The sequence below is a fragment of the Diceros bicornis genome, chromosome 13 (assembly GCF_020826845.1).
Source record: "Diceros bicornis minor isolate mBicDic1 chromosome 13, mDicBic1.mat.cur, whole genome shotgun sequence".
NCBI classification, from domain to species: Eukaryota; Metazoa; Chordata; class Mammalia; order Perissodactyla; family Rhinocerotidae; genus Diceros; species Diceros bicornis.
The window spans coordinates 12,927,759-12,940,724 of record NC_080752.1 but is presented as its reverse complement, the minus strand read 5'-3'; the positions used below and the strand labels follow the sequence as shown (position 1 = coordinate 12,940,724).

The following is a 12,966-nucleotide window of genomic DNA, read 5'->3' as shown; positions in this document are numbered from 1 at the left end:
TTTCAGGTGTACACCATAATGATTTGATATTTGTGTACATTGTGAAATGATCACAACAATAAGTTTAGTTAACGTCCATCACCACACATAATTACAAATTTTTTTTTTTTGATGAGAACTTTTAAGATCCTAACCCTTGGTTTTAAGTCACTCCCCTTCTGGGCCTCATCTGTAAAATGAAAGTACTAGAAGAGATGGAGTCTAAGGACCTTCCTGGCTTTTAAAATTAAACTTTATTTTCTTTCAAATTAATTTTTAAACCTGATTACTGGGGAGTAGGGACAGGAGAAGAATCTCTTAAAAGGAGCTGGGGTTTATGATCAGTATTAATGACCTCTTCCCACAGGGTAAAAATGTGGACCATGCAAAGTTGCTGTTGTAAAGAAGCAGAGGAACTGAGAAGTGACGTGCAGAGGGTTCTTGGGCCTGCTGCCTGCCTGCCTTGAGCTCTGCTGACTAAGCATGGAGCCTTTTCAGTGCAGACTGTGTTACGTGTCAGTATGGATGAGCCCTAAATGGAGGGGCAATCATTTAGTCTTAGAGAAAATTTACTCTTGATTTAGAGTGCAATCATTCGCCCTTTGTTTTATACTGCTGAAGAACACTATTAAATCTGGTTAATAATCTCTTCTCCCAATGTCCCTTCCACACCTGACCCCATTTCTACCTCCAAAGTCCAGTTTAGACCAAGTTTGGCCCAGTTCTCCAGAGAAAAAGTCTAACCAGAGGTTTGCTCCTATAGGAGAAATCAAGAGCTTCCCAATATCCATCACAGGTCCATTTTATGGTGCTTGGTCAACCTGAAATTATCTGCCACAAAGTGATTTTTCTAAAACCCCACTCTGATCATTCCCTTTCTTGTTAAAAAAAAACTCTTTAGTAGCCCCCTACTGCCCTAGGATAAGTACAGGCCCCTAGAATGTTTTCAAAAACTTCACAGTCTGTTCCATACCTACCTTTCCTGCCTTAAGTCTTGCCTCTCATTACTTATTTCCATCACCACGAGATATGAAATTGCTCTCTATTCACTAAAGACACAAGACACTCTCATGCCTCTGTGCCCTGTTCTCTCTTCCTTGAATAGCCACCCTCCCCACTTTTCCTGGCCGGTTTGAACTCATCTTTTAATGCCCAGCTCAAATGTCATCCCCTCTGGGAAACCCTCCCTTCTCCCAAGCTCCTCACCCATGTACCCATTGCAGTTTGTACATTCTTCCCTCATAGCATTTGTCCTATTCTATAATTATTTACAGAGACCGTCCATATAATGTTCATGTCTATCTCCCCTGAAGTTCCCAGCATGGTGCCTCACATATAAGCATTCAGTTACTGTTGTTGAATGTCAGTGACCTCAGGTCTGATCCTAAATCTCTGATTCCAGAGTGAACTAGAGAGGCTGTTCCAAATGAGAACAGATGCCCTAGGCCCACCCAGATTCCAGACCTAGACCTAAACCCAGAAAGCCCACCCAGGACTCTTTAGACCTCCTAGAGCCAGGGGTGGGGTGAGAGTTAATGGCCCTTCATCCTTCTCTGAATGCTCTTTCAAGTCGAATGACTAATGTTTTTGCAAGGCTAGAATAGCCTTATTCTGTAACAGCCATCTGTGTCTGCAAGGATTAGGATCTAATTTGTAAAAGTCATCTTAAATTACAGCCAAACTAAAGACTGTTAAAAAGCACATCTTAAGACCTCGCCTCTTTAATAACAAATAACATAAGACTTAACTCTAGGAGTCTTAATTGTGTCTTCAGCCTTTTCTCCACAAAGCAGAGACTGGTTAAACGTTCTTCTGTGCCCCCGCACCCCAACCAAAACAATACTTCGTGTTAAGATTTCCCAGCTGTCCAACTATTTACTGAATGTCTGGTAGGTATACCACTGGACTAAGCACTGTGGGACAACCAAAATAGCGGCACTCACAGGTCTTCTTCAGGAAAGCTGATTGTCAAGATGCTGGGAACATTCAGTTATTTGTTCGTTTTTGTTATTTTGTTCTCTATTTTGCTAATAACTGTTACCAAGAGAAGTTGTATTCACTTCCATAGCTTTGGCCATTAAGCTCTACCTCTTGGATATGTTAGAGCCATGAGAACAGTGGCCCATTTGCCTTACTTCGGCATTGCGAGTTGGTAGTAAGGTGGTTGAGTCCTGAAAGCTGAGGAATGACACTGATCCCCACTACTACTCACCCTGCCTCAGAGTCAGAGGGAGGGCCTGCCAGCCCCCTGCTTCCCCTCTGGACCTACAGTGGCCCAGCGCTGCTCAGTGTGAGATTGTCAGTATCCCCCAATCTTCCTCTTCCCTTTTCTCTCCTCCTCCTTTCCCACTCCTCCCCTCTTCTTTCTAATCCTATTTTACCCTTTTATCCTCTCCCCCTTCTTTCCATTCTTCCCTGCTCCTCATTTTTTTTTTTTCCCCTTTTTCTCCCCAAACCCCCAGTAGATAGTTGTATGTCATAGTTGCACATCCTTCTAGTTGCTGTATGTGGGACGTGGTCTCAGCATGGCTGGACAAGCAGTGCGTCAGTACGCGCCCGGGATCCGAACCCGGGCTGCCAGTAGCGGAGCGCACGCACTTAACCGCTAAGCCACAGGGCCTTCCCGACCTCCTTATTTTTTTATCCCACAACTCTTCCTCTTCCTGCTGCCTGTTTTCCTTCTTTTGCCTACTTGTCTCCGCTTCGCTCAGGGAAGCTCCACCTGTAGCTGGAAGGTGAGGTCTTTCTATTTGTAAAATGACTGGAGAGTTCTGGGAAAGGAGGCTGGGAGTGCAGGTTAGCTTCAGGACTGTTGGCCTGTGTGCCTTGTCACTTACCTAAACACACGGCCCCCATCTTGCTCCAAGAACTTTTCTTCCTGCAGATCTATAGATGTGAACCCCAAAACAGATAAACATGCATTCAGAAATACGGTATCAGATGTTTTATGTTCTAAAACAAAGGAATGAACGTATTTATATTTTCCCCCAGCTTTCTAGTGTTTTTTTCCTCCATATCTATAACTCATAAATTTTTTGTTTCTCCCTCTAATGTTTAAGGGAACAGGAGAGTGAGTATAAACAAGCTTCTAGCAGGGTTTTTTACAGAGTAGACCCTCAGTAAAAGTTTCTTTAAATGAACTGGTGGGAAAGCCTTACAAATTTAGTAATACAGGTTCCTTCCTCTGTCACCCATCCACCTTTATTACTAAGCACTAAGATCAGCACTGAGACAACAACAACATAGTTCCTACTGTTGTAGAACTTACAGTCCGTATCCAGAAGCTACTGTTGGATGACGTTTAACTTCATCAATAACACAAGGATATCCTATTTGCCACCATAAGGAAATATAAGTAGTTTAATTTGCATTTTATTTATGTATTTGTTCTTTCATGTAACAAAACATTTGCTGAGCAAACTCTCTGCCAGCCTCCATACCAGACACTAATGATATGAAATAAAAGAAATTGTTACTGACCTCGAAGAATTCACATTCTAGTGAAAACACACATCTAAAGCAAATTGCATTACAAGTTGTACCCACAGTTGGAAGGATAGGTAATTTCAGCCTGCAGTGGCAAGGGAAGGCATTATAAGGAAATGAATTTGACCTGAGCCTTGCACAGGGAGATGTTGAGTGAATGGAAACAGAATAGCATGGTTAAAAGTAAAAGTCTTGGTGATAGTTAGACCTGTATCTGAATCCCACTCCATCGCATACCTGCTCTATGACTTTGGGCAACTTACTTGGCCCTGCAGGACTTTTATTTCTTCACCTTTGAAAGAGATATGATAATATCTAGCTCAGAGAGTTGTGCTAAGAGTTAAATAAGTGAATTTAAACTATTGTGTCCCTACTACATAATAAATAGTATCTGCTATAACTATCCTAACTGCAGAGAGGCAGAAATGGTGGGAAAGGCTTATAGCTAAAGACAGCATAGAAGCAGTGAATTCTTTCTCTAGAGCAATGATGGATATTTCTGTTAAACATATCCAAATGCTCCAACCCAGAGGTTTCAGAGGGACTACCTTCGGCAGTCAGTCTCAAACAGTTTTGGTCATCCATGACACCAGTTCATCCGCCTCATGAGTGCAGGTGACATCTGGAAGTGTTCTGTATGGAAGTATAGGAGCTGGGACCGTCCCCTGCTGTCTCATAGTCACCACTGTCATGTGTGGCTGTAGACTCAGCAGTCAGTTTGAATTCAAAGCACTCGCAGCAGCTTGGAAAGGTGACATGGGGAATTTTCCTTCAGGAAGAGGAGAAAGTTTCCAGGAACAGTTTGGAAAAGCAAAGATCTATTTGTTTTGTTTTGTTTTTTTCTCCTTTGTTACAAAATCAGCACGTCCCATTTAGCAATCATGATTTTACTTTTTTTTTTTAAATCATCCCCTGTTCTCATCCAGACCTTTCCTCGGAAAGGGTTGTGTATGCAAGAGGGACAAAAGATTTTTATAGGATATCATTTTTATACAACTTAACCAGAAAAACACATCATGTTTAGGAAATGGTCAGAACAAAATCTTGAATTATAAAAAATTTTCAAAATGAGTTTATATAACCTGCCACCCCTTTCATCCTGTTCATTTATCCAGTGAGCAGCTAGAAAAGATCAGTCGCTTTTTGAGAACAGCAGCATTTAATCAAACTGTCTTTCTAAGGTGTGTGTACTAGGAGAAAGGTGAGAGAAGTCCAGCCAAGCCATGTATTAGTCCACTGTTGCAAACTGCAGCTAACCTGGGGAGTCAAACACAAGTCAACAGCAGTGAGACATCCCCCATTGAAGTCAATATTCTGATCTGTTTAAACTAAAGAGTTTAAATTCTAACCCATTCACCAGTGACAAAAAGCAGGGAAATTATGTTCTACTAACACTTTTTCTTTGTAGCTTTCCCTGGTTGGGATGATTCCTCTAGCATTTATGAAATTAGAAGCATTTAACGCCTTATATCAGTTTTTACCATATAGCCAAATGCAACAGCCACAAAACACAAAACCATTATTTTTTTTTCAATTCCCTCCTTTTTTTCTCATTGCAAATTTACTCAAACACCTAGTAGTAAATTGAGCCTTTACAGGGTTAATATTAAAGTTTCTAGGGGAAGATCTCTGCTGGAGTACGTGGGAAGTGGGGAAGGGAGAAGTATTTGGCAGTTGCAGGAGAGGTGACAACAGCTAAGCTGAAGAAATGGCTGAAATGTTTTTCTCCCTTTTTTCCCTCTGGCTTATCTGAAATTGTGCTCCAGCTCTGGGACTGATTTAATTGTTTTCTCCCACTTGAAGGAGAGAACGATGCAAACTTTTAACATTTTTGGCCATCCAAAGCTCACCTTTGGGCATTTTGTGACCCTTTCTCTTGCCACCTGAAAGAGAGAACAAAAACCAGAGGCATTACAAAGCTGCATCTTTTTCCCCTCACAGTACAGCCAGAAGCAGTCAGGGGAGCCAGCAAGTCAACTCTGCTGGAATTGGATCTATCATTTTTAAATTCCATAGGTAACTTTTACTTCTACAACAGACAGCAGCTCAGCTGCTGTTTCATACTGTGGATGAATGACTCCATATCCACCCAGGCACCAAAAGTTCATCATTCCCTGCCCCTTCATCTTTTCTTTTCCCAAACAATGCTTTCACCATATTTTGATGAGTTCAGTCAGTCTTTTGAATCCCACTTCTGACACCAACTGTGGGTGGGTGGGGCTCCCTAGGACCACTCCAAGGTTTGATGATTCTCTAGCAGATCTCATAGAACTCAGCGTGTAGTCATGCTTATGGCTATGATTTATAACAGTAAAAGGATACAAAGAAAAATCACCAAAGAGAAATAGCACATGAGGCAAAGTCCAGGGGAAACCAGGCAAAGCTTCCAAGGGTCCTTTACCAGTGGAGTCACACAGCATGCACTTAATTTCCCCAGCAATGATTTGACACAACACATGTGAAGTGTCACCAAGCAAGGAAGCTTATTAGGGACTCAGTACTCAGGGTTTTTATTGGGGGGCTGATCATGTAGGTACCCTCTGCCTGGCTTGTACCAAAATTCCAGAATCCCAGAAGGAAAACAGGTGTTCAGCAAAAACTGTGTTATTTGCACGGTTTAGGAATAGCGAGCCACTCTTACCAGTTGTGAGAATGGTGGGAACCCTCCCAAAACCCAAGTTCCTGATGCCAGCCAAGGGCCAACTTTACAAGCAAAACTTTTTGCCTTTTTTTTTCTTTTTTCACTGAGGAAAATTCACCCTGAGCTAACATCTGTCACCAATCTTCCTGTATTTTGTATGTGGGTCACCACCACAACGTGGCTGCTGATGAGTAGTGTAGGTCCGTGCCTGGGAACCAAACCTGGGCCACTGAAGCAGAACATACCGAATTTAACCACTAGGCCACGGGGCCAGCCCCTAAGCAAACCTTTTAAAAGAATAGCCATCAGGCTTGCTATGTTAACTCTTCTCTGCACATATAATTTTATTTTTTAAGATATTCACATATCAAATTCACTTCTGGGGTTTACTACTGGATATGTAGTAGAACTCTGTAAACTGGGAAACTTCTAGCTATTTGACTTGGCCTCTCACCTTCACTTGTAACAGAACTTAGTCCTATAATGAAGGATAAAAGTAGCCTCAGAAGAATACTGACAAGCACCAGTTAACTCCCTGTATTTTCAAAGGAGATTTTCAGGAGAACCTGAGGGAAGCACAATCCCTGGAGATGGCCATCTCCTAGTTTCTAGGGTGCCAACATATTCGATGTAAACTTGCCCCAAAATCTTAATGGTCTGCTCAGAGCCCCTTACAGTTGTCCTTGAGGCTGCAGCCACTTTCCCTCATGCAGAGGGAGAATACTTTCTTCAAACTGGCTACTTAAAGGAGGAGATGGTATTTATTTTTCCTTGCTTGTTTCATAAGCAAATACAAATCAACACTGTAAGGATGATTTATTTAACACTATCTCTTCTTTTCAATCACCTTTTAGAGGCATTGTAGCCTGAAGCAAGAGCATATACAGGCTGTGGAGTCAAATAAACCTGGCCTTGAATTCTGGATCAGCTCTTCATTGAGTGATCTTAGGGAGATTACTTAATCTCTTGGTAAAATGGGAGTAACAGTACCTACTTCAAAGGGTTGTTGTGAGCATTAAATGAAAGAATGAATGTAAAATGTTTAATACATATAGCATTTAACACAGAGTAAGACTCTAATAATGGTAATTGGTATGATGGTAATGGTGATTATTTCTGTCCCCACCCCCACTCCTTCCTTCCTATCCTTATTTTTTCTTTTATGTTTTGGTTTCAAGAAGACAAAGAATCTTTGTCCAATATTAACTGTTTGAAAACTACCAGCTTTCAAGTAAGGATATCAAACAGTGTGCCCTACATGCATAATAACAAAAGATTGAGAGTGGTGTTCAACTAGAAATAGCTAGGGTTTAATATCTGCCTTCTGTTTTACCAGACCAGCAGATTTCTCTCATAGTTGGAAACATTCCTGAGTTAGTTTATGGTGTTTTTGCTCGGATGAGAGACAGGCTTATTTCTTCATGGAGATTTTTACCTCATTTATGTCAGGGTCCTCCAGGGCCTGCTCTATGTAAGCTCCTTTAGGGCAGTAGCTTTACTGTGTCTTATTTGCCTTTGCACCCCCAGTTTCTGGCACAGGGCCTGCAGAGGCCTACCACAGAGTAGGTGCTCACTGAATTGTGGGTGGATGGAGGAGAGATGGAAGGATGGGTGGATGGCACACACTGTGGAATGTGTGATGATGATTATGACACGGTCTTAGTCTGCAAGGCCACGTCTGATAGAGGAGATAAAGCAGAAGATCACTTTAGCAGGCACAGGGCACATACTGCCAAGCTAGGCACAACATGAAGAATACACAGATTTGGCTGAACAAAAAGGTCTTTGTCGGTGGTGCAAATTGTGGTGAGCAATGTATGTACCTGAGGTTAAGAAATTACTGTATTCTTATTCTCTTCTGTAGGCTATGGGGAGCTACTGGTTTTAGAACTAAGTACAGTCAGTTCTCATTTTTTGCAGTAGTTATGTTGTATAAAGTTGCCACAAACACTGAATTAGCAAATACTCAACCATTGTTCCTAGGGGAACCATAGGGTTAAGTTCCTGTGAGCCTCTGATCACAAATTTTCATCAACTAATCAATACATAACCTTGTTTTATGTGTGTTTTTGTTTAAAGACACCTTATTTAATATATAATGTTGATTCATTAACATTGAACTCATGGCCAATGATACTATAACTCATATGCAGATAAAGCTGATCTAACACACAGTTTTCTCCATGAGGCACATCAGAGCCTTCTTGTACTTAGGAACACTACATTGCACTTCAGCATTTTGCTTGGGGGCCATTTTAAACAGTAAAATCACCAACAAAAAGCACAAACATGCAAAAACCATGACACTAAATATCCCACAAGAAGGACATTTGTTTATACTATGAGAGCTAAAACAGTAAGGCAGGATATTGCCTTGTTTGACCTCAGGTGGGAACATGTGCAACTCAAATTTCTCATCACTCTGCACACGTTCTCAAATGACCATGCAAGTGCTGCAAGTATTGATTTGGGAGTTACAAATAAATTTTAACGAGTAGGCAAATTCACTAATATGAAATCTGGAATAATGAGGAATGACGATAATATGTGAGCTGTGCAGCCTTTTAGGAATATTTGCATAGCATTTTGCCATTTTCAAGACACTTTTACATATAATTTGTAAGTTAGTCTACATTCATTAATTTGATAAACATTTAATACATACCTGGTTTTACATCTCAAAAGGTTATAATTATATATACTGTATGATTCCATTTATATAACATTCTTGAATTGACAAAATTATAAAGAGGGAAGACAAATTAGTGGTTACCGGGGAATAAGGATAGAGAGAATATGGTTATAGGGGGTGGGTATGACTATAAATTTTATGGTTTCATTCTGTATCTTGTTTGTGAGAGTGGTTACACAAATCTGCACAGGAGATAAAATTGCATATAACTATTCACATGCACACACTCGAATACACATAAAAACTGATGAAATGTGAATAAGGCCTGTAGTCTAGTTAATAGTATCGTACCAATGTCAATTTCCTGGTTTTGATGTTGGTACCATTGGGGGAAGCTGGGTGAAGGGTACAAGTTTGCAACATCCTGTGAGTTTAAATTTTTTCAAAATAGCTTTTAAAAAAAAAAGGAATAGCTATTTGCCAAGCAGAAGAAGTATGAACAAAACCATAGGAATATAAACCAGCATGGTGTTTGGGGAATGGCACACAGTTTCTTTGTTGGAATTTAGGATATGAAGTTGGGCATAGAGGGAAATGAGATAGGAGATGAAAAAATGCTGACAAATTTTCTATGCATTAATCCAACAAATATTATTTGAGCATCTCTTATGCACAAGACATTGGGCATACAGTAGTGAATAGGCTAGACAAAGTTGTTGCCCTCGCAAAACCACTTCTAGTGGAAATTTGAACTAATTAAGGTAGGTGTTAACCCTTGTATTAAAGATGAGAAATTTAGGCTTAGAGCTGCCAAGTGGCTAACACAAATTGACATAGCTAATAAGTTGCAGAGCAATGGCTCCACGTAGGTCTTTTGATTCCACATTTCTGCCTTTTCCCTACTGTCTCAAACTAGTTGATTATTTTTATCAGGAAAGATTGGAGTAGGAAGAGCCTGGAAAGGGAGACCAGATAGAACTATTACAGTAGACAAGATGACAGGCTGTGGGAGTCTGAACTGATTTAATCAGATGGCAGCAGTGGAGATGAAGAGAAGACAGCAGAATCAGGAGGGAGGAGGAATCATTGGGATTTGGTGATTGTGTAGCTATGTTAGGGTGGGGAGGGTAGCAAGAAGGAGTTGTCAGAGGTGACTTAGAAGTTCCCAGCCTGAATGACTAGAAGGATGGTAGTTACCATATGCAAAAACCAGGAAAGGCAGAGGAGGCAGATTCATTTTGGGATATGTTGAGTCTGAGGTGCCAGGCGAAAGTCTAGGTGGTACTTTCTAACAGAGGATAAAGACTGGCTCAAGACCAGAAAATGCCCCTGGTGGTGACTGGAGCAGATTTGAAGGAGATGAGTGATGGAGAGACAGTATAGGGTAGTGGTTAAAAGATTGGATTCTGGAGTCCCAGACTGAATCTCAACTCTGCCATTTCCTAGCTCTTTGATCTTGAGCAAATTACTTAGCCTCTACGTAGCTCAGTTTCCTCGTCTATAACATAAGGATAATAATGATATTACCTACTTCTCAGGGCTGTTGTAAAAATGAAATGAAGTGATACTTCTCAAGCACCAGCACATAGTAAATTAAATGCTCAGTAGATCTAAGCTATTATGATGCAGTAGGTGGGACAGAGAGGAGAGGATCTTGCTAACCCACAGAGGTACTGAGAGAACCAGTAGTGTTATATAAGAACTCCTGCCATTGTATGCCCCGACCCAATCAAGGACTACACACGGGTTTTTAAAATATGTTTGAGGTGATTAAAACCATTTTATGGAAGCTGAGTGGAATTCAGAGCCTTAATGAAATCTGCCTTTGCCCCTTTCTATGGGGCTTGGAGTGGCAGGAAGTGATGACAATGAATAAAGCCATTTTGTGTGTGTGTCTATTATATACACAATCAAGTATATTAGTTCTCTGAAAGATGGATATTATCCCCATTTTACAGATGAAGACACAGAAGCTTAGAGAGCTTAAATTTCTCAAGGTTGCACAATAAATGTCAGTACCAGTATTTGATTCTCAAAACCCAGGTCCTTTCCAAACCATGCCATGTTGAATGTAACACGGAGTGACTATTACCGATTATGTGTAGGTATGTTGATGTATTTAAACCCGTACAAAATTATTTACTTTGCCCCAGAACTTAATTTTATAAGATGTTTAGAAAGCACTATCCCATTAAAAATTGCTGTATCAGAACTCAAATAAACTTTTGAAGGCTCCACATACAATCCAATCTGACTCCATCCGGCCATAAATAAAAAATCATTAGTTCTGTGCTCAGTATTGCAGGTGCTTCTGCAGACACACTTTGCTCACTTAAAGTCTGTATAATAACACATTGTAAATACCAACAACTGCCAACGTGTATACGCGCAGATTAACCTTTTGTGGACGCTCCTTGTAATTTTCTAAGCCAGTGCTGGAGTTGCAGAGTGTGTCAGCACATGCCTTGACAGGCCACATCCCCCTGGGCCTCGCTGCAGTGCCAGCTCCACTCCAGCCCCAGCCCCAGCCCACTTCACCCGGACCACACCCTGCTCTTTATCCAGAAGCAGGACCTCAAGGCTTCAGGTTTAATGTCCATGGCTGAATCTCAAACCTGAAGATTCTTTTGACATTTCCAAATTTATTTCACTTTCCTTCCTCTGGTTGGCTTTATGTAAGAGCCTTATGTGAACATGCCTTCCTCATGCATGCATTTTAGACTACGAGAACTAGAAAAGACTCATGTTTTATAGATAATAAAACCAAGATGCAGAGAAGGAAAGTAACTTGATCAAGGCCTAGGAAAACCAAAAGACACCAAAAGCAGAAGTGGTTGGCCCAGGTTTACATAGTCACAAAATAAGTTACATATACTTTTTTTTTTTTTGGTGAGGAAGATTGGCCCTGAGCTAACATCTGTTGCCAGTCTTCCTCTTTTTGCTTGAGGAAAATTGTCCCTGAGCTAACATCTGTGCCAGTCTTCCTCTATTTTGTATGTGGGATGCCACCACAGCATGGTTTGATGAGCGATGGGTAGGTCTGCATCCAGGATCCAAACCCACAAAACCCAGGCCACCAAAGTGGAGTGTGCGAACTTAACCACTACGCCACCGGGTTGGCCCCTAGGTATACATTTTCTAAACAAAAGAAAAATTGTACATATCAAGTCTGCAGTTATTTGGGATTATGTCTAATTCATCTGAGTGTCCCCTAGTACAGTGCCTGGCACATAGTAAGAAACTAATACTGGTTTATTGTATATGAAAGTATAAGTAAAATGATTAATTATATTGTAGGAAGCAATTGTGCATATTAGAATGAGACAAGGAGGAAAGAGAAATATGGAGCTAATTGACCCCCTAGGACTGAGTTAGTTGTTTACCTTCCTCTTGCTCCCTTGCTGCCCTCTCCCCTTTCGTAACTTTTACTGTTCTGAATTGCAATGGGCTGATTTCTTGTATGCATTCCTCCCTAGACTCTGCACTCTTTGAGGGCAGAGATAGTGCCTTGTACCCTGTCGTATCCCGTGCCTAGCATGGTTTCTGACACCGTAGTAAACACTCAGGAAATATTTGTTTAGTGAGTAAAATATTCCTACCTATTCATGTATCCACTGTTTTTGTTTGGTTTTGGTTTTTCTATTTTCCATCTCACCAAGCAGAAACTCATGGTATCCTCGTGGCTTGAGGATGGGCAAGAGAGAGACCACATTGTAGTGACATTCACCCTCACTTATTCCTGGTTCCCCTCCCCCGCCACCCACTCCATATCCGTCCTCCCCCCCCTCCTTCCCCTCCTCGTGCATAGTGCATAGTCGTGGAAGAAAACTCTGAAGTCTGGGGGAGAAACCATGGAGTCCCTGGAATTTAAGCTCCAGAAGTCACCCATCTAGTTAAAATTTTCAGGTGTTTTTCAACAGCCAGTTGTCAGCCTCTCATTTTGACATCTCTAGCAGGACATTCTCAGAAGAATGTGATGTAGTGGAAGGGGAATAAGCTGGGAGCCACACATCCTGGAGCAGAATTTTGATTCTGCCAGCCATTGGTTGTGTGCTCTCAAGCAAGGTACATCCTTCTCTGGGTCTTATTTTCCTCATCTGAAATATGAAGAGATTAAAATAAGTGGTTTCTTAATCTTCTTCAGCTCTGATACTATGGTTAAATGACCTAGATATAGATAATACCTGCCACATTGACAACTCTCTTCTGAAAACTAGAACAAAATCAT

General features: G+C 41.1%; 1 protein-coding gene across 4 annotated transcripts in view; it reads left to right on the top strand.

The window, feature by feature from the left end:
- The window catches only part of FAF1 (Fas associated factor 1), a 493,835-nt gene that overhangs the window by 465,060 nt on the left and 15,809 nt on the right, over positions 1-12,966 (top strand). The window contains exon 20 of one of the 4 annotated variants that reach the window (XM_058552368.1): positions 347-2,465. The exons of the other annotated variants lie outside the window; for them this stretch is intronic. Coding sequence (XP_058408351.1) covers positions 347-382 — 36 coding nt within the window. The 3' untranslated portion in view covers positions 383-2,465. Of the gene's footprint in view, positions 1-346; positions 2,466-12,966 lie in introns of those variants that run through there. 4 annotated transcript variants of the gene reach the window in all.